A 23,074-nucleotide genomic window follows, 5' to 3' on the forward strand; every position below is an offset into this window, starting at 1 on the left:
TATGTTTACACTGGGTAGAATCATTATGTTTACACTGGGTAGAATCATTATGTTTACACTGGGTAGAATCATTATGTTTACACTGGGTAGAATCATTATGTTTACACTGGGTAGAATCATTATGTTTACACTGGGTAGAATCATTATGTTTACACTGGGTAGAATCATTATGTTTACACTGGGTAGAATCATTATGTTTACACTGGGTAGAATCATTATGTTTACATTGGATAGAATCATTATGTTTACATTGGGTAGAATCATTATGTTTACACTGGGTAGAATCATTATGTTTACACCGGGTAGAATCATTATGTTTACATTGGATAGAATCATTATGTTTACACTGGGTAGAATCATTATGTTTACATTGGGTAGAATCATTATGTTTACACTGGGTAGAATCATTATGTTTACACTGGGTAGAATCATTATGTTTACACTGGGTAGAATCATTATGTTTACACTGGGTAGAATCATTATGTTTACACTGGGTAGAATCATTATGTTTACACTGGGTAGAATCATTATGTTTACACTGGGTAGAATCATTATGTTTACACTGGGTAGAATCATTATGTTTACACTGGGTAGAATCATTATGTTTACACTGGGTAGAATCATTATGTTTACACTGGGTAGAATCATTATGTTTACACTGGGTAGAATCATTATGTTTACACTGGGTAGAATCATTATGTTTACACTGGGTAGAATCATTATGTTTACACTGGGTAGAATCATTATGTTTACACTGGGTAGAATCATTATGTTTACACTGGGTAGAATCATTATGTTTACACTGGGTAGAATCATTATGTTTACACTGGGTAGAATCATTATGTTTACACTGGGTAGAATCATTATGTTTACACTGGGTAGAATCATTATGTTTACACTGGGTAGAATCATTATGTTTACATTGGGTAGAATCATTATGTTTACACTGGGTAGAATCATTATGTTTACACTGGGTAGAATCATTATGTTTACACTGGGTAGAATCATTATGTTTACACTGGGTAGAATCATTATGTTTACACTGGGTAGAATCATTATGTTTACACTGGGTAGAATCATTATGTTTACACTGGGTAGAATCATTATGTTTACACTGGGTAGAATCATTATGTTTACACTGGGTAGAATCATTATGTTTACACTGGGTAGAATCATTATGTTTACACTGGGTAGAATCATTATGTTTACACTGGGTAGAATCATTATGTTTACATTGGATAGAATCATTATGTTTACACTGGGTAGAATCATTATGTTTACACTGGGTAGAATCATTATGTTTACACTGGGTAGAATCATTATGTTTACACTGGGTAGAATCATTATGTTTACACTGGGTAGAATCATTATGTTTACATTGGATAGAATCATTATGTTTACACTGGGTAGAATCATTATGTTTACACTGGGTAGAATCATTATGTTTACACTGGGTAGAATCATTATGTTTACACTGGGTAGAATCATTATGTTTACACTGGGTAGAATCATTATGTTTACACTGGGTAGAATCATTATGTTTACACTGGGTAGAATCATTATGTTTACACTGGGTAGAATCATTATGTTTACACTGGGTAGAATCATTATGTTTACACTGGGTAGAATCATTATGTTTACACTGGGTAGAATCATTATGTTTACACTGGGTAGAATCATTATGTTTACACTGGGTAGAATCATTATGTTTACACTGGGTAGAATCATTATGTTTACACTGGGTAGAATCATTATGTTTACACTGGGTAGAATCATTATGTTTACACTGGGTAGAATCATTATGTTTACACTGGGTAGAATCATTATGTTTACACTGGGTAGAATCATTATGTTTACACTGGGTAGAATCATTATGTTTACATTGGGTAGAATCATTATGTTTACACTGGGTAGAATCATTATGTTTACACTGGGTAGAATCATTATGTTTACACTGGGTAGAATCATTATGTTTACACTGGGTAGAATCATTATGTTTACACTGGGTAGAATCATTATGTTTACACTGGGTAGAATCATTATGTTTACACTGGGTAGAATCATTATGTTTACACTGGGTAGAATCATTATGTTTACACTGGGTAGAATCATTATGTTTACACTGGGTAGAATCATTATGTTTACACTGGGTAGAATCATTATGTTTACACTGGGTAGAATCATTATGTTTACACTGGGTAGAATCATTATGTTTACACTGGGTAGAATCATTATGTTTACACTGGGTAGAATCATTATGTTTACACTGGGTAGAATCATTATGTTTACACTGGGTAGAATCATTATGTTTACACTGGGTAGAATCATTATGTTTACACTGGGTAGAATCATTATGTTTACACTGGGTAGAATCATTATGTTTACACTGGGTAGAATCATTATGTTTACATTGGGTAGAATCATTATGTTTACACTGGGTAGAATCATTATGTTTACACTGGGTAGAATCATTATGTTTACACTGGGTAGAATCATTATGTTTACAAGCACACTAATAATTAGATATTACAGTTTCTCTCGATCGCTAAGACACTTTGAATGAGACTGGGGTGGAACTGATCTCCATCACAACCTAATGAGCACTACAGTATTACTTTGTGATAAGTCATTTCTCTTTGTTTTCACACACACACACAATGCAAATGCTAAGCACATTTTTGCAAAACAGTAAACACAACTCTCTACAAAAGATGCACAACTCAGTTGAGCAAAATGACGTCAAACAAAATGGAAACGTTTGGTCACAGCTGATACTAATGACTCCCCATGAAGGTGACCCTCTTCTGCACGTGTGCAAAACCTTCTTTGCACAATTGTTCAACCGGCAATCATTCATGCATAAAAGAGGTCACCTCTGAGTTGCTGAGGGCAAGACAGGGCCAAGTCAGAGGCTGAGGGCAAGACAGGGCCAAGTCAGAGGCTGAGGGCAAGACAGGACCAAGTCAGAGGCTGAGGGCAAGACAGGACCAAGTCAGAGGCTGAGGGCAAGACAGGACCAAGTCAGAGGCTGAGGGCAGGACAGGACCGAGTCAGAGGCTGAGGGCAGGACAGGACCAAGTCGGAGGCTGAGGGCAAGACAGGACCAAGTCAGAGGCTGAGGGCAAGACAGGACCAAGTCAGAGGCTGAGGGCAAGACAGGACCAAGTCAGAGGCTGAGGGCAAGACAGGACCAAGTCAGAGGCTGAGGGCAAGACAGGGCCAAGTCAGAGGCTGAGGGCAAGACAGGACCAAGTCAGAGGCTGAGGGCAAGACAGGACCAAGTCAGAGGCTGAGGGCAAGACAGGACCAAGTCGGAGGCTGAGGGCAAGACAGGGCCAAGTCAGAGGCTGAGGGCAAGACAGGACCAAGTCGGAGGCTGAGGGCAAGACAGGGCCAAGTCAGAGGCTGAGGGCAAGACAGGACCAAGTCAGAGGCTGAGGGCAAGACAGGACCAAGTCAGAGGCTGAGGGCAAGACAGGACCAAGTCAGAGGCTGAGGGCAAGACAGGACCAAGTCAGAGGCTGAGGGCAAGACAGGACCAAGTCAGAGGCTGAGGGCAGGACAGGACCGAGTCAGAGGCTGAGGGCTGGACAGGACCAAGTCAGAGGCTGAGGGCAAGACAGGACCGAGTCAGAGGCTGAGGGCAAGACAGGACCGAGTCAGAGGCTGAGGGCAAGACAGGACCAAGTCAGAGGCTGAGGGCAGGACAGGACCAAGTCAGAGGCAATGTGCAACCAGAGGGAAAAAAATTCTATATCACCTATACTCCACATACAGAGACGCGTACAAATCTCTCCCTCGCCCTCCATTTGGTAAATCCGACCACAACTCTATCCTCCTGATTCCTGCTTACAAGCTCAAATTAAAGCAGGAAGTACCAGTGACTCGGTCTATAAAAAAGTGGTCAGATGAAGCAGATGCTGAACTACAGGACTGTTTTGCTATCACAGACTGGAATATGTTCCGGGATTCCTCCGATGGCATTGAGGAGTACACCACATCAGTCACTGGCTTTATCAGTAAGTGCATCGAGGACGTCGTCCCCACAGTGACTGTACGTACATACCCCAACCAGAAGCCATGGATTACAGGCAACATTCGCACTGAGCTAAAGGGTAGAGCTGCCGCTTTCAAGGTTCGCAGAACTCTAAACCAGAAGCTTACAAGAAATCCCGCTATGCCCTGCGACGAACCATCAAACAGGAAAAGTGTCAATACAGGGCTAAGATTGAATCGTACTACACCGGCTCCGACGCTCGTCTTATGTGGCAGGGCTTGCAAACTATTACAGACTACAAAGGGAAGCACAGCCGTGAGCTGCCCAGTGACACGAGCCTACCAGACGAGCTAAATCACTTCTATACTCGCTTCGAGGCAAGCAACACTGAGGCATGCATGAGAGCATCAGCTGTTCCGGACGACTGTGTGATCACGCTCTCCGTAGCCGACGTGAGTAAGACCTTTTAAACAGGTCAACATACACAGACGGATTACCAGGACGTGTGCTGCGAGCATGTGCTGACCAACTGGAAGGTGTCTTGACTGACATTTTCAACATGTCCCTGATTGAGTCTGTAATACAGACAGACAGACAGACAGACAGACAGACAGACAGACAGACAGACAGACAGACAGACAGACAGACAGGATAGACAGGATAGACAGGATAGACAGGTATAGATGTGGTTGTTACCTCGTAGTCCAGGCCAGACAGAGATATAGATATAGATATAGATATAGATATAGGTATAGATGTGGTTGTTACCTCGTAGTCCAGGCAGACAGACAGACAGAGATATAGATATAGATATAGATATAGGTATAGATGTGGTTGTTACCTCGTAGTCCAGGCCAGACAGAGATATAGATATAGATATAGATATAGATATAGGTATAGATGTGGTTGTTACCTCGTAGTCCAGGCCAGCTTCTCCGGATCTTGTCTTTAGGAATTCCAAATCGAACGTACGTCCCTCCTGTGAACTCATCTGTGACGTCATCAGATGGCGACGTCGTCGCCACCACTCCGTTACCCTGAGATGAGACAAACACTTCATAGCCTCCTTGTCTCCTTGTCTCCTCTCCTGGTTTCCTCTGAAGTGCATAATCAAGGGTCAGCCTGTCACCTGAACCCCAACGTGTCAGGTCAACCAGGTCCCGTAGATATTTAGGGTCAGCCTGTCACCTGAACCCCAACGTGTCAGGTCAACCAGGTCCCGTAGATATTTAGGGTCAGCCTGTCACCTGAACCCCAACGTGTCAGGTCAACCAGGTCCCGTAGATATTTAGGGTCAGCCTGTCACCTGAACCCCAACGTGTCAGGTCAACCAGGTCCCGTAGATATTTAGGGTCAGCCTGTCACCTGAACCCCAACGTGTCAGGTCAACCAGGTCCCGTAGATATTTAGGGTCAGCCTGTCACCTGAACCCCAACGTGTCAGGTCAACCAGGTCCCGTAGATATTTAGGGTCAGCCTGTCACCTGAACCCCAACGTGTCAGGTCAACCAGGTCCCGTAGATATTTAGGGTCAGCCTGTCACCTGAACCCCAACGTGTCAGGTCAACCAGGTCCCGTAGATATTTAGGGTCAGCCTGTCACCTGAACCCCAACGTGTCAGGTCAACCAGGTCCCGTAGATATTTAGGGTCACCCTGTCACCTGAACCCCAACGTGTCAGGTCAACCAGGTCCCGTAGATATTTAGGGTCAGCCTGTCACCTGAACCCCAACGTGTCAGGTCAACCAGGTCCCGTAGATATTTAGGGTCAGCCTGTCACCTGAACCCCAACGTGTCAGGTCAACCAGGTCCCGTAGATATTTAGGGACTATTTACAACGACCGTCTGTGACTGTCTTCGTGTGTGTGTGTGTGCGTGTGCGGGCGTGTGTGCGTGTCAGTCTGTGTGTGTGTGTGTGTGTGTGTGTGTGTGTGTGTGTGTGTGTGTGTGTGTGTGTGTGTGTGTGTGTGTGTGTGTGTGTGTGTGTGTGTGTGTGTGTGTGTGTGTGTGTGTGTGTGCGTGTGCGTGTTCACCAGGTTGACGTATCCTTGTTCCAGTATGTAGGATATGTCGTCACAGCGATGCGTGTGGCAATAAGCCAAAGGTCCATGAGTAATATAGAGACACACCCTCTCTCTCTCTCTTCTGCTCCATTAGTAATATAGAGACACACCCTCTCTCTCTCTCTTCTGCTCCATTAGTAATATAGAGACACACCCCCTCTCTCTCTCTCTTCTGCTCCATTAGTAATATAGAGACACACCCTCTCTCTCTCTCTTCTGCTCCATTAGTAATATAGAGACACACCCCCTCTCTCTCTCTCTTCTGCTCCATTAGTAATATAGAGACACACCCTCTCTCTCTCTCTTCTGCTCCATTAGTAATATAGAGACACACCCCCTATCTCTCTTCTGCTCCATTAGTAATATAGAGACACACCCCCTCTCTCTCTCTTCTGCTCCATTAGTAATATAGAGACACACCCCCTCTCTCTCTCTCTTCTGCTCCATTAGTTGATTAGCAGCAGGACTCCAGGCCAGAAGAACCCCTCTACCTGATTATCCCACCACTCTACCTGATTATCCCACCACTCTACCTGATTATCCCACCACTCTACCTGATTATCCCACCACTCTACCTGATTATCCCACCACTCTACCTGATTATCCCACCACTCTACCTGATTATCCCACCACTCTACCTGATTATCCCACCACTCTACCTGATTATCCCACCACTCTACCTGATTATCCCACCACTCTACCTGATTATCCCATAGAACCACTCTACCTGATTATCTCACCACTCTACCTGATTATCCCATAGAACCACTCTACCTGATTATCTCACCACTCTACCTGATTATCCCACCACTCTACCTGATTATCCCACCACTCTACCTGATTATCCCACCACTCTACCTGATTATCCCACCACTCTACCTGATTATCCCACCACTCTACCTGATTATCCCACCACTCTACCTGATTATCCCACCTCTCTACCTGATTATCCCACCACTCTACCTGATTATCCCACCACTCTACCTGATTATCCTATAGAACCATTCTACCTGATTATCCCACCACTCTACCTGATTATCCCACCACTCTACCTGATTATCCCACCACTCTACCTGATTATCCTATAGAACCACTCTCCCTGATTATCCCACCACTCTACCTGATTATCCCACAAATCTACCTGATTATCCCACCACTCTACCTGATTATCCCACCACTCTACCTGATTATCCCACCACTCTACCTGATTATCCCACCACTCTACCTGATTATCCCACCACTCTACCTGATTATCCCACCACTCTACCTGATTATCCCACCACTCTACCTGATTATCCCACCACTCTACCTGATTATCCCATAGAACCACTCTACCTGATTATCCCATAGAACCACTCTCCCTGATTATCCCACCACTCTACCTGATTATCCCATAGAACCACTCTACCTGATTATCCCATAGAACCACTCTACCTGATTATCCCATAGAACCACTCTACCTGATTATCCCACCACTCTACCTGATTATCCCACCACTCTACCTGATTATCCCATAGAACCACTCTACCTGATTATCCCACCACTCTACCTGATTATCCCACCACTCTACCTGATTATCCCACCACTCTACCTGATTATCCCACCACTCTACCTGATTATCCCACCACTCTACCTGATTATCCCACCACTCTACCTGATTATCCCACCACTCTACCCGATTATCCCACCCCTCTACCTGATTATCCCATAGAACCACTCTACCTGATTATCCCATAGAACCTTTGTATTTCATTACCACTCTACCTGATTATCCTATAGAACCTGTGTACTCCATTACCACTCTCCCTGATTATCCTATAGAACCTGTGTACTCCATTACCCCTCTCCCTGATTATAGAACCTGTGTACTCCATTACAACTCTCCCTGATTATCCTATAGAACCTGTGTACTCCATTACCACTCTCCCTGATTATAGAACCTGTGTACTCCATTACCCCTCTCCCTGATTATAGAACCTGTGTACTCCATTACCCCTCTCCCTGATTATAGAACCTGTGTACTCCATTACCCCTCTCCCTGATTATAGAACCTGTGTACTCCATTACCCCTCTCCCTGATTATAGAACCTGTGTACTCCATTACCCCTCTCCCTGATTATAGAACCTGTGTACTCCATTACCCCTCTCCCTGATTATAGAACCTGTGTACTCCATTACCCCTCTCCCTGATTATAGAACCTGTGTACTCCATTACCCCTCTCCCTGATTATAGAACCTGTGTACTCCATTACCCCTCTCCCTGATTATAGAACCTGTGTACTCCATTACCCCTCACCCTGATTATAGAACCTGTGTACTCCATTACCCCTCTCCCTGATTATAGAACCTGTGTACTCCATTACCCCTCTCCCTGATTATAGAACCTGTGTACTCCATTACCCCTCTCCCTGATTATAGAACCTGTGTACTCCATTACCCCTCTCCCTGATTATAGAACCTGTGTACTCCATTACCCCTCTCCCTGATTATAGAACCTGTGTGCTCCATTACCCCTCTCCCTGATTATCCCACCACCCTGATTATCCCATAGAACCTTTGTATTTCATTACCACTCTCCCCCCAGGTCTAGACGGACTTACAAATCTTACTTCCTCTGTAGTGACGTCGTGGTGAACCCTGTATCCCGTCCCGCTGACCTCCGACCCGATGTCATGACCTATCCCCTGGCCGTGACCCCGGTGGGTGGGGCCTGTGTAGTAGAGGACGAATCGTGAGCGACGGACAATGAGGTGGAGAAGGAAGCAGAGCATCTCCATGGCGATGGACACCAGGAAGAAGATGAGTGTGTTTATCCTCTCATTACTGATCAGGAGCTTAGTGAGGATACGACTCAGAGAGATTATTACACCTGCTGTACCTGGAGAGAGGGAGGAGAGGAGAGAGAGGGAGGAGAGGGAGGGAGGAGAGAGAGGGAGGAGAGGGAGGGAGGAGAGAGAGGGAGGAGAGGGAGGGAGGAGAGAGAGGGAGGAGAGGAGAGAGAGGAGAGAGAGGAGAGAGAGGAGAGAGAGGAGAGAGAGGAGAGAGAGAGGAGAGAGAGAGGAGAGAGAGAGGGAGGGAGGAGGAGAGGAGAGAGAGGAGAGGAGAGAGGGAGGAGAGAGAGGAGAGAGAGGAGAGAGAGGAGAGAGAGGAGAGAGAGAGGGAGGAGGAGAGGAGAGAGAGGAGAGGAGAGAGAGGAGAGGAGAGAGAGGAGAGAGAGGAGAGAGAGAGGAAAGGAGAGAGAGGAGAGAGAGGAGAGGAGAGAGAGGACTAGTGAAGATATGAGTGCTAAACAAGTAATTTGTTTAAGCCGTGCTAAACAAGTAATTTACAATGGTTAGGCCTATGACGCAAAAATGTATTGAAATAAATAAATTGTCTGTGTTATGATTACAATAGTAATATAACGAAGATGCATGTAATATAATGAAGATGTATAGAATATACAGTAATATAATGAAGATGTTTAGAATATACAGTAATATAATGAAGATGTATAGAATATACAGTAATATAATGAAGATGTATAGAATATACAGTAATATAACGAAGATGTATAGAATATACAGTAATATAATGAAGATGTATAGAATATACAGTAATATAACGAAGATGTATGTAATATAATGAAGATGTATAAAATATACAGTAATATAATGAAGATGCATAGAATATACAGTAATATAATGAAGATGTATAGAATATAGAGTAATATAATGAAGATGTATAGAATATACAGTAATATAACGAAGATGTATGTAATATAATGAAGATGTATAGACTATACAGTAATATAATGAAGATGTATAGAATATACAGTAATATAATGAAGATGTATAGAATATACAGTAATATAATGAAGATGTATAGAATATACAGTAATATAATGAAGATGTATAGAATATACAGTAATATAATGAAGATGTATAGAATATACAGTAATATAACGAAGATGTATGTAATATAATGAAGATGTATAGAATATACAGTAATATAATGAAGATGTATAGAATATACAGTAATATAACGAAGATGTATAGAATATACAGTAATATAATGAAGATGTATAGAATATACAGTAATATAATAAAGATGTATAGAACATACAGTAATATAATGAAGATGTATAGAATATACAGTAATATAATGAAGATGTATAGAATATACAGTAATATAATGAAGATGTATAGAATATACAGTAATATAATAAAGATGTATAGAATATACAGTAATATAATGAAGATGTATAGAATATACAGTAATATAATGAAGATGTATAGAATATACAGTAATATAATGAAGATGTATAGAATATACAGTAATATAATGAAGATGTATAGAATATACAGTAATATAATGAAGATGTATAGAATATACAGTAATATAATGAAGATGCATAGAATATACAGTAATATAATGAAGATGTATAGAATATACAGTAATATAATGAAGATGCATAGAATATACAGTAATATAATGAAGATGTATAGAATATACAGTAATATAATGAAGATGTATAGAATATACAGTAATATAATGAAGATGTATAGAATATACAGTAATATAACGAAGATGTATGTAATATAATGAAGATGTATAGAATATACAGTAATATAATGAAGATGTATAGAATATACAGTAATATAATGAAGATGTATAGAATATACAGTAATATAATGAAGATGCATAGAATATACAGTAATATAATGAAGATGTATAGAATATACAGTAATATAATGAAGATGCATAGAATATACAGTAATATAATAAAGATGTATAGAATATACAGTAATATAACGAAGATGTCTAGAATATACAGTAATATAATGAAGATGTATAGAATATACAGTAATATAATGAAGATGACAGCTCTTACTTTCTCCAGTCATCACCCCCTGTGTGTATCTCTTGGGCAGCATCCCCATGTAACCATAGAAACTGGACTGCTGCACTGAGGGAGGACAAACGCAAACACAAAAGGCCTTTTCACACTGCATTGTTCGTAGCCCTGGGATAAACTTTAGCCCTGGGCTAAGGATTCACACCGGTATTCTAAAGCCCTGGGGCTAAGGATTCACACTGGTATTCTAAAGCCCTGGGATAAGGATTCACACTGGTATTCTAAAGCCCTGGGATAAGGATTCACACTGGTATTCTAAAGCCCTGGGCTAAGGATTCACACTGGTATTCTAAAGCCCTGGGATAAGGATTCACACTGGTATTCTAAAGCCCCGGGGCTAAGGATTCACACTGGTATTCTAAAGCCCTGGGATAAGGATTCACACTGGTATTCTAAAGCCCTGGGGCTAAGGATTCACACTGGTATCCTAAAGCCCTGGGATAAGGATTCACACTAGTATTCTAAAGCCCTGGGGATAAGGATTCATACAGGTATTCTAAAGCCCTGGGATAAGGATTCATACAGGTATTCTAAAGCCCTGGGATAAGGATTCACACTGGTATTCCAAAGCCCTGGGGCTAAGGATTCACACTGGTATTCTAAAGCCCTGGGCTAAGGATTCACACAAGTATTACAAAGCCCTGGGATAATGATTCACACTGGTATTCTAAAGCCCTGGGATAAGGATTCATACTGGTATTACAAAGCCCTGGGTTAAGGATTCATACTGGTATTCTAAAGCCCTGGGATAAGGATTCACACTGGTATTCTAAAGCCCTGGGCTAAGGATTCACACTGGTATTCTAAAGCCCTGGGCTAAGGATTCACACTGGTTTTCCAAAGCCCTGGGCTAAGGATTCACACTGGTATTCTAAAGCCCTGGGATAAGGATTCATACTGGTATTCCAAAGCCCTGGGGCTAAGGATTCACATTGGTATTCTAAAGCCCTGGGGCTAAGGATTCGCACTGGTATTCTAAAGCCCTGGGGCTAAGGATTCACACTGGTATTCTAAAGCCCTGGGATAAGGATTCACACAAGTATTACAAAGCCCTGGGATAAGGATTCACACTGGTATTCTAAAGCCCTGGGATAAGGATTCATACTGGTATTACAAAGCCCTGGGATAAGGATTCATACTGGTATTCTAAATCCCTGGGCTAAGGATTCATACTGGTATTCTAAAGCCCTGGGATAAGGATTCACACTGGTATTCTGAAGCCCCGGGGCTAAGGATTCACACTGGTATTCTAAAGCCCTGAGATAAGGATTCACACTGGTATTCTAAAGCCCTGGGGCTAAGGATTCACACTGGTATCCTAAAGCCCTGGGATAAGGATTCACACTGGTATTCTAAAGCCCTGGGGATAAGGATTCATACAGGTATTCTAAAGCCCTGAGATAAGGATTCATACTGGTATTCCAAAGCCCTGGGGCTAAGGATTCACACTGGTATTCTAAATCCCTGGGCTAAGGATTCACATTGGTATTCGAAAGCCCTGGGCTAAGGATTCACACTGGTATTCTAAAGCCCTGGGGCTAAGGATTCACACTGGTATTCTAAAGCCCTGGGCTAAGGATTCATACTGGTATTCTAAAGCCCTGGGCTAAGGATTCACACTGGTATTCTAAAGCCCTGAGATAAGGATTCATACTGGTTTTCCAAAGCCCTGGGGCTAAGGATTCACACTGATATTCTAAAGCCCTGGGCTAAGGATTAACACTGATATTCTAAAGCCCTGGGCTAAGGATTCACACTGATATTCTAAAGCCCTGGGACTAAGGATTCACACGGGTATTCTAAAGCCCTGGGACTAAGGATTCACACTGGTATTCTAAAGCCCTGCGCGGACAAACACACATTCGACTAACATTCTATCTCTGCCAAGGGAACAATGATATAAGCAATAATGCATTTAAAAATAAACACATTATCTGCTCTTGCTTCTAGCCAAGCATTTGATTTCTAACAGTGATGGTTTGTATAAACCTTGCTGTCTGCCTTGTCAGACTGCGGAAAACAATGTTTATCACCTTTGAAAATGCCATCTCCCCCCCCCCTCCCCTCTTGTACAGAGAGGGGGAGATGGCCCAGGGCTAAGAGCCTTCTTCGCCCAGGGCTATAAGAGCCTCCTTCGCCCAGGGCTATAAGAGCCTCCTTATCCCAGGGCTAAGAGCCTCCTTCTCCCAGAGCTATAAGAGCCTCCTTCGCCCAGGGCTATAAGAGCCTCCTTATCCCAGGGCTATAAGAGCCTCCTTTGCCCAGGGCTTTAAGAGCCTCCTTATCCCAGGGCTATAAGAGCCTACTTATCCCAGGGCTATAAGAGCCTCCTTCTCCCAGGGCTATAAGAGCCTCCTTATCCCAGGGCTAAGAGCCTCCTTCTCCCAGGGCTATAAGAGCCTCCTTCGCCCAGGGCTATAAGAGCCTCCTTATCCCAGGGCTATAAGAGCCTCCTTCGCCCAGGGCTATAAGAGCCTCCTTCTCCCAGGGCTATAAGAGCCTACTTATCCCAGGGCTATAAGAGCCTCCTTATCCCAGGGCTATAAGAGCCTCCTTATCCCAGGGCTAAGAGCCTCCTTCTCCAAGAGCTAAGAGCCTCCTTCGCCCAGGGCTATAAGAGCCTCCTTCGCCCAGGGCTATAAGAACCTCCTTCGCCCAGGGCTATAAGATCCTCCTTCGCCCAGGGCTATAAGAGCCTCCTTCGCCCAGGGCTATAAGAGCCTCCTTCGCCCAGGGCTATAAGAGCCTCCTTCGCCCAGGGCTATAAGAGCCTCCTTCGCCCAGGGCTATAAGAGCCTCCTTCGCCCAGGGCTATAAGAGTCTCCTTTTCCCAGGGCTATAATAGTCTCCTTCTCCCAGGGCTATAAGAGTCTCCTTCTCCCATGGCTAAGAGCCTCCTTATCCCAGGGCTCAGAGCCTCCTTCTCCCAGGGCTCACAGCCTCCTTCTCCCAGGGCTCACAGCCTCCTTCTCCCAGAGCTATAAGAGCCTCCTTAGCCCAGGGATATAAGAGCCTCCTTAGCCCAGGGCTATAAGAGCCTCCTTTGCCCAGGGCTATAAGAGCCTCCTTCTCCCAGGGCTAAGAGCCTCCTTCTCCCAGGGCTATAAGAGCCTCCTTCTCCCAGGGCTATAAGAGCCTCCTTCGCCCAGGGCTATAAGAGCCTCCTTCTCCCAGGGCTATAAGAGCCTCCTTCTCCCAGGGCTATAAGAGCCTCCTTCTCCCAGGGCTATAAGAGCCTCCTTCTCCCAGGGCTATAAGAGCCTCCTTCTCCCAGGGCTATAAGAGCCTCCTTCTCCCAGGGCTATAAGAGCCTCCTTCTCCCAGGGCTATAAGAGCCTCCTTCTCCCAGGGCTATAAGAGCCTCCTTCTCCCAGGGCTAAGAGCCTCCTTCTCCCAGGGCTAAGATCCTCCTTCTCCCAGGGCTAAGAGCCTCCTTCTCCCAGGACTAAGAGCCTCCTTCTCCCAGGGCTATAAGAGCCTCCTTCTCCCAGGGCTATAAGAGCCTCCTTCTCCCAGGGCTATAAGAGCCTCCTTCTCCCAGGGCTATAAGAGCCTCCTTCTCCCAGGGCTATAAGAGCCTCCTTCTCCCAGGGCTAAGATCCTCCTTCTCCCAGGGCTAAGAGCCTCCTTCTCCCAGGGCTAAGAGCCTCCTTCTCCCAGGGCTATAAGAGCCTCCTTCTCCCAGGGCTATAAGAGCCTCCTTATCCCAGGGCTATAAGAGCCTCCTTCTCCCAGGGCTATAAGAGCCTCCTTCTCCCAGGGCTATAAGAGCCTCCTTCTCCCAGGGCTAAGATCCTCCTTCTCCCAGGGCTAAGAGCCTCCTTCTCCCAGGGCTCAGAGCCTCCTTCTCCCAGGGCTATAAGAGCCTCCTTCTCCCAGGGCTAAGATCCTCCTTCGCCCAGGGCTATAAGAGCCTCCTTCTCCCAGGGCTATAAGAGCCTCCTTCTCCCAGGGCTAAGAGCCTCCTTCTCCCAGGGCTAAGAGCCTCCTTCTCCCAGGGCTAAGATCCTCCTTCGCCCAGGGCTATAAGAGCCTCCTTCTCCCAGGGCTCAGAGCCTCCTTTGCCCAGCGCTCAGAGCCTCCTTCGCCCAGGGCTAAGAGCCTCCTTCTCCCAGGGCTATAAGAGTCTCCTTTTCCCAGGGCTATAATAGTCTCCTTCTCCCAGGGCTATAAGAGTCTCCTTCTCCCATGGCTAAGAGCCTCCTTATCCCAGGGCTCAGAGCCTCCTTCTCCCAGGGCTCACAGCCTCCTTCTCCCAGGGCTCACAGCCTCCTTCTCCCAGAGCTATAAGAGCCTCCTTAGCCCAGGGATATAAGAGCCTCCTTAGCCCAGGGCTATAAGAGCCTCCTTTGCCCAGGGCTATAAGAGCCTCCTTCTCCCAGGGCTAAGAGCCTCCTTCTCCCAGGGCTATAAGAGCCTCCTTCTCCCAGGGCTATAAGAGCCTCCTTCGCCCAGGGCTATAAGAGCCTCCTTCGCCCAGGGCTATAAGAGCCTCCTTCTCCCAGGGCTATAAGAGCCTCCTTCTCCCAGGGCTATAAGAGCCTCCTTCTCCCAGGGCTATAAGAGCCTCCTTCTCCCAGGGCTATAAGAGCCTCCTTCTCCCAGGGCTATAAGAGCCTCCTTCTCCCAGGGCTATAAGAGCCTCCTTCTCCCAGGGCTATAAGAGCCTCCTTCTCCCAGGGCTATAAGAGCCTCCTTCTCCCAGGGCTAAGAGCCTCCTTCTCCCAGGGCTAAGATCCTCCTTCTCCCAGGGCTAAGAGCCTCCTTCTCCCAGGACTAAGAGCCTCCTTCTCCCAGGGCTATAAGAGCCTCCTTCTCCCAGGGCTATAAGAGCCTCCTTCTCCCAGGGCTATAAGAGCCTCCTTCTCCCAGGGCTATAAGAGCCTCCTTCTCCCAGGGCTATAAGAGCCTCCTTCTCCCAGGGCTAAGATCCTCCTTCTCCCAGGGCTAAGAGCCTCCTTCTCCCAGGGCTAAGAGCCTCCTTCTCCCAGGGCTCAGAGCCTCCTTCTCCCAGGGCTATAAGAGCCTCCTTATCCCAGGGCTATAAGAGCCTCCTTCTCCCAGGGCTATAAGAGCCTCCTTCTCCCAGGGCTATAAGAGCCTCCTTCTCCCAGGGCTAAGATCCTCCTTCTCCCAGGGCTAAGAGCCTCCTTCTCCCAGGGCTCAGAGCCTCCTTCTCCCAGGGCTATAAGAGCCTCCTTCTCCCAGGGCTAAGATCCTCCTTCGCCCAGGGCTATAAGAGCCTCCTTCTCCCAGGGCTATAAGAGCCTCCTTCTCCCAGGGCTAAGAGCCTCCTTCTCCCAGGGCTAAGAGCCTCCTTCTCCCAGGGCTAAGATCCTCCTTCGCCCAGGGCTATAAGAGCCTCCTTCTCCCAGGGCTCAGAGCCTCCTTTGCCCAGCGCTCAGAGCCTCCTTCGCCCAGGGCTAAGAGCCTCCTTCTCCCAGGGCTAAGAGCCTCCTTCTCCCAGGGCTCAGAGCCTCCTTCTCCCAGGGCTCAGAGCCTCCTTTGCCCAGCGCTATAAGAGCCTCCTTAGCTAAGGTGCAGTGTGAAAACGACTTAAGACAGAGACAGAGAGCAGGAAGTTAAATAACCAGGATGTCACATGTATCGTTCAGTTGACTAAACTGAGGTTAAATAAATCGGTAGTCACTAGCACTGACTACCTTATTATCATATCACAAAGTACATCGTCAATTAAAATATTTCCAGAGAGGGGAAGGCAACGGACGGGGGAAGGGAAGGGTGTTTGGGTGGTACCTGTACATCCGAAGGCGACCACCCCAACAGAGAAGAGGTTGACGATGTAAGCCTGTCTGGTGGTGAAGGATTCCAACCACACATCAAACACGCTGACGAACACCAGCGGACACAGAGCAAACAGGTAACCTGGTGGGAGAGGAGGGTTGGTTTACTTTGTGGTAATAACAGGTAACCTGGTGGGGGAGGAGGAGGGTTGGTTTACTTTGTGGTAATAAAAGGTATCCTGGAGGGAGAGGAGGGTTGGTTTACTTTGTGGTAATAACAGGTAACCTGGTGGGGGAGGAGGAGGGTTGGTTTACTTTGTGGTAATAACAGGTAACCTGGTGGGGGAGAGGAGGGTTAGTTTACTTTGTGGTTATAACAGGTAACCTGGTGGGGGAGGAGGAGGGTTGGTTTACTTTGTGGTAATAACAGGTAACCTGGTGGGGGAGAGGAGGGTTGGTTTACTTTGTGGTAATAACAGGTGACCTGGTGGGAGAGGAGGGTTGGTTTACTTTGTGGTAATAACAGGTAACCTGGTGGGGGAGGAGGAGGGTTGGTTTACTTTGTGGTAATAACAGGTAACCTGGTGGGAGAGGAGGAGGGTTGGTTTACTTTGTGGTAATAACAGGTAACCTGGTGGGGGAGGAGGAGGGTTGGTTTACTTTGTGGTAATAACAGGTAACCTGGTGGGAGAGGAGGAGGGTTGGTTTACTTTGTGGTAACAACAGGTAACCTGGTGGGGGAGGAGGAGGGTTGGTTTACATTGTGGTAATAACAGGTAACCTGGTGGGAGAGGAGGGTTGGTTTACTTTGTGGTAATAAGAGGTCACCTGGTGGGGGAGGAGGAGGGTTGGTTTACTTTGTGGTAATAACAGGTAACATGGTGGGGGAGGAGGAGGGTTGGTTTACTTTGTGGTAATAACAGGTAACCTGGTGGGGGAGGAGGGTTGGTTTACTTTGTGGTAATAACAGGTAACCTAGTGGGGGAGGATGGTTGGTTTACTTTGTGGTAATAACAGGTCACCTGGTGGGGAGGAGGAGGGTTAGTTTACTTTGTGGTAATAACAGGTAACCTGGTGGGGGAGGAGGAGCGTTGGTTTACTTTATGGTAATAGCAGGTAACCTGGTGGGGGAGGAGGAGGGTTGGTTTACTTTGTGGTAATAACAGGTAACCTGGTGGGGGAGGAAGGTTGGTTTACTTTGTGGTAATAACAGGCAACCTGGTGGGGGAGGAGGAGGGTTGGTTTACTTTGTGGAAATAACAGGTAACCTGGTGGGGGAGGAGGGTTGGTTTACTTTGTGGTAATAACAGGTAACCTGGTGGAGGAGGAGGGTGGTTTACTTTGTGGTAATAACAGGTAACCTGGTGGAGGAGGAGGGTTGGTTTACTTTGTGGTAATAACAGGTAACCTGGTGGGGGAGGAGTAGGGTTGGTTTACTTTGTGGTAATAACAGGCAACCTGGTGGGGGAGGAGGAGGGTTGATTTACTTTGTGGTAATAACAGGTAACCTGGTGGAGGAGGGTTGGTTTACTTTGTGGTAATAACAGGTAACCTGGTGGGGGAGGAGGAGGGTTGGTTTACTTTGTGGTAATAACAGGTAACTCACCCACGGTGATTCGTGTGTGTAGACTGATTCTCTCCACCAGGATGTTGGTTAGTATGACAGCGACCAGAGCCACCACGATATACACCAGACTCATATCAAATACTATGGAGGATCCTACACAAACACAGAGAGAGAGAGAGAGAGAGAGAGAGAGAGAGAGAGAGAGAGAGAGAGAGAGAGAGAGAGAGAGAGAGAGAGAGAGAAAGCAAGAGAAAAGTACATTACTCATTCCAGACTGCTGTCTCTACAACAGCATTATAACACTGGGGTCGTCTGGTGGTCCAGACTGCTGTCTCTACAACAGCATTATAACACTGGGGTGGTCTGGTGGTCCAGACTGCTGTCTCTACAACAGCATTATAACACTGGGGTGGTCTGGTGGTCCAGACTGCTGTCTCTACAACAGCATTATAACACTGGGGTGGTCTGGTGGTCCAGACTGCTGTCTCTACAACAGCATTATAACACTGGGGTGGTCTGGTGGTCCAGACTGCTGTCTCTACAACAGCATTATAACACTGGGGTGGTCTGGTGGTCCAGACTGCTGTCTCTACAACAGCATTATAACACTGGGGTGGTCTGGTGGTCCAGACCGCTGTCTCTACAACAGCATTATAACACTGGGGTGGTCTGGTGGTCCAGACCGCTGTCTCTACAACAGCATTATAACACTGGGGTCGTCTGGTGGTCCAGACCGCTGTCTCTACAACAGCATTATAACACTGGGGTGGTCTGGTGGTCCAGACTGCTGTCTCTACAACAGCATTATAACACTGGGGTCGTCTGGTGGTCCAGACTGCTGTCTCTACAACAGCATTATAACACTGGGGTGGTCTGGTGGTCCAGACCGCTGTCTCTACAACAGCATTATAACACTGGGGTGGTCTGGTGGTCCAGACTGCTGTCTCTACAACAGCATTATAACACTGGGGTGGTCTGGTGGTCCAGACTGCTGTCTCTACAACAGCATTATAACACTGGGGTCGTCTGGTGGTCCAGACTGCTGTCTCTACAACAGCATTATAACACTGGGGTCGTCTGGTGGTCCAGACTGCTGTCTCTACAACAGCATTATAACACTGGGGTGGTCTGGTGGTCCAGACTGCTGTCTCTACAACAGCATTATAACACTGGGGTGGTCTGGTGGTCCAGACTGCTGTCTCTACAACAGCATTATAACACTGGGGTGGTCTGGTGGTCCAGACTGCTGTCTCTACAACAGCATTATAACACTGGGGTCGTCTGGTGGTCCAGACTGCTGTCTCTACAACAGCATTATAACACTGGGGTGGTCTGGTGGTCCAGACTGCTGTCTCTACAACAGCATTATAACACTGGGGTGGTCTGGTGGTCCAGACTGCTGTCTCTACAACAGCATTATAACACTGGGGTGGTCTGGTGGTCCAGACTGCTGTCTCTACAACAGCATTATAACACTGGGGTGGTCTGGTGGTCCAGACTGCTGTCTCTACAACAGCATTATAACACTGGGGTGGTCTGGTGGTCCAGACTGCTGTCTCTACAACAGCATTATAACACTGGGGTCGTCTGGTGGTCCAGACTGCTGTCTCTACAACAGCATTATAACACTGGGGTCGTCTGGTGGTCCAGACTGCTGTCTCTACAACAGCATTATAACACTGGGGTGGTCTGGTGGTCCAGACTGCTGTCTCTACAACAGCATTATAACACTGGGGTCGTCTGGTGGTCCAGACCGCTGTCTCTACAACAGCATTATAACACTGGGGTGGTCTGGTGGTCCAGACTGCTGTCTCTACAACAGCATTATAACACTGGGGTCGTCTGGTGGTCCAGACTGCTGTCTCTACAACAGCATTATAACACTGGGGTGGTCTGGTGGTCCAGACTGCTGTCTCTACAACAGCATTATAACACTGGGGTCGTCTGGTGGTCCAGACCGCTGTCTCTACAACAGCATTATAACACTGGGGTCGTCTGGTGGTCCAGACCGCTGTCTCTACAACAGCATTATAACACTGGGGTCGTCTGGTGGTCCAGACTGCTGTCTCTACGACAGCATTATAACACTGGGGTGGTCTGGTGGTCCAGACTGCTGTCTCTACAACAGCATTATAACACTGGGGTCGTCTGGTGGTCCAGACTGCTGTCTCTACAACAGCATTATAACACTGGGGTCGTCTGGTGGTCCAGACCGCTGTCTCTACAACAGCATTATAACACTGGGGTCGTCTGGTGGTCCAGACCGCTGTCTCTACAACAGCATTATAACACTGGGGTGGTCTGGTGGTCCAGACTGCTGTCTCTACAACAGCATTATAACACTGGGGTCGTCTGGTGGTCCAGACTGCTGTCTCTACAACAGCATTATAACACTGGGGTCGTCTGGTGGTCCAGACTGCTGTCTCTACAACAGCATTATAACACTGGGGTCGTCTGGTGGTCCAGAATGCTGTCTCTACGACAGCATTATAACACTGGGGTCGTCTGGTGGTCCAGACTGCTGTCTCAACGACAGCATTATAACACTGGGGTCGTCTGGTGGTCCAGACTGCTGTCTCTACAACAGCATTATAACACTGGGGTCGTCTGGTGGTCCAGACCGCTGTCTCTACAACAGCATTATAACACTGGGGTCGTCTGGTGGTCCAGACTGCTGTCTCTACGACAGCATTATAACACTGGGGGCGTCTGGTGGTCCAGACTGCTGTCTCTACGACAGCATTATAACACTGGGGTCGTCTGGTGGTCCAGACCGCTGTCTCTACAACAGCATTATAACACTGGGGTCGCCTGGTGGTCCAGACTGCTGTCTCTACAACAGCATTATAACACTGGGGTGGTCTGGTGGTCCAGACTGCTGTCTCTACAACAGCATTATAACACTGGGGTGGTCTGGTGGTCCAGACTGCTGTCTCTACAACAGCATTATAACACTGGGGTCGTCTGGTGGTCCAGACTGCTGTCTCTACAACAGCATTATAACACTGGGGTGGTCTGGTGGTCCAGACCGCTGTCTCTACAACAGCATTATAACACTGGGGTCGTCTGGTGGTCCAGACCGCTGTCTCTACTACAGCATTATAACACTGGGGTCGTCTGGTGGTCCAGACTGCTGTCTCTACAACAGCATTATAACACTGGGGTCGTCTGGTGGTCCAGACTGCTGTCTCTACTACAGCATTATAACACTGGGGTCGTCTGGTGGTCCAGACTGCTGTCTCTACAACAGCATTATAACACTGGGGTCGTCTGGTGGTCCAGACTGCTGTCTCTACAACAGCATTATAACACTGGGGTCGTCTGGTGGTCCAGACTGCTGTCTCTACAACAGCATTATAACACTGGGGTCGTCTGGTGGTCCAGACTGCTGTCTCTACAACAGCATTATAACACTGGGGTCGTCTGGTGGTCCAGACTGCTGTCTCTACTACAGCATTATAACACTGGGGTCGTCTGGTGGTCCAGACTGCTGTCTCTACAACATCATTATAACACTGGGGTCGTCTGGTGGTCCAGACTGCTGTCTCTACAACAGCATTATAACACTGGGGTCGTCTGGTGGTCCAGACTGCTGTCTCTACAACAGCATTATAACACTGGGGTCGTCTGGTGGTCCAGACTGCTGTCTCTACAACAGCATTATAACACTGGGGTCGTCTGGTGGTCCAGACTGCTGTCTCTACAACAGCATTATAACACTGGGGTGGTCTGGTGGTCCAGACTGCTGTCTCTACAACAGCATTATAACACTGGGGTCGTCTGGTGGTCCAGACTGCTGTCTCTACAACAGCATTATAACACTGGGGTCGTCTGGTGGTCCAGACTGCTGTCTCTACAACAGCATTATAACACTGGGGTCGTCTGGTGGTCCAGACTGCTGTCTCTACAACAGCATTATAACACTGGGGTCGTCTGGTGGTCCAGACTGCTGTCTCTACAACAGCATTATAACACTGGGGTCGTCTGGTGGTCCAGACTGCTGTCTCTACGACAGCATTATAACACTGGGGTCGTCTGGTGGTCCAGACTGCTGTCTCTACGACAGCATTATAACACTGGGGTCGTCTGGTGGTCCAGACTGCTGTCTCTACGACAGCATTATAACACTGGGGTCGTCTGGTGGTCCAGACTGCTGTCTCTACGACAGCATTATAACACTGGGGTCGTCTGGTGGTCCAGACTGCTGTCTCTACAACAGCATTATAACACTGGGGTGGTCTAGACTGCTGTCTCTACAACAGCATTATAACACTGGGGTGGTCCAGACTGCTGTCTCTACAACAGCATTATAACACTGGGGTCGTCTGGTGGTCCAGACTGCTGTCTCTACAACAGCATTATAACACTGGGGTCGTCTGGTGGTCCAGACTGCTGTCTCTACAACAGCATTATAACACTGGGGTGGTCTGGTGGTCCAGACTGCTGTCTCTACAACAGCATTATAACACTGGGGTCGTCTGGTGGTCCAGACTCCTGTCTCTACAACAGCATTATAACACTGGGGTCGTCTGGTGGTCCAGACTGCTGTCTCTACAACAGCATTATAACACTGGGGTCGTCTGGTGGTCCAGACTGCTGTCTCTACAACAGCATTATAACACTGGGGTCGTCTGGTGGTCCAGACTGCTGTCTCTACAACAGCATTATAACACTGGGGTCGTCTGGTGGTCCAGACTGCTGTCTCTACAACAGCATTATAACACTGGGGTCGTCTGGTGGTCCAGACTGCTGTCTCTACAACAGCATTATAACACTGGGGTCGTCTGGTGGTCCAGACTGCTGTCTCT

At 46.8% G+C, this 23,074-nt stretch overlaps 1 protein-coding gene across 1 annotated transcript in view; it reads right to left on the reverse strand.

Moving 5' to 3' along the window:
• LOC129844837 (equilibrative nucleoside transporter 4-like) overlaps positions 1 to 23,074 on the reverse strand; it is a 39,080-nt gene that overhangs the window by 7,431 nt on the left and 8,575 nt on the right. Inside the window, exons 4-8 of the mRNA XM_055912988.1 lie at positions 18,306 to 18,419; positions 16,713 to 16,841; positions 10,932 to 11,006; positions 8,659 to 8,936; positions 4,911 to 5,034 (exon numbers count right to left, since the gene is read on the reverse strand). Of these exons, the coding sequence (XP_055768963.1) occupies positions 4,911 to 5,034; positions 8,659 to 8,936; positions 10,932 to 11,006; positions 16,713 to 16,841; positions 18,306 to 18,419 (720 nt within the window). The remainder of the gene's footprint in view (positions 1 to 4,910; positions 5,035 to 8,658; positions 8,937 to 10,931; positions 11,007 to 16,712; positions 16,842 to 18,305; positions 18,420 to 23,074) is intronic.

This window comes from Salvelinus fontinalis, unplaced genomic scaffold (assembly GCF_029448725.1).
Source record: "Salvelinus fontinalis isolate EN_2023a unplaced genomic scaffold, ASM2944872v1 scaffold_0239, whole genome shotgun sequence".
Taxonomy (NCBI): Eukaryota; Metazoa; Chordata; class Actinopteri; order Salmoniformes; family Salmonidae; genus Salvelinus; species Salvelinus fontinalis.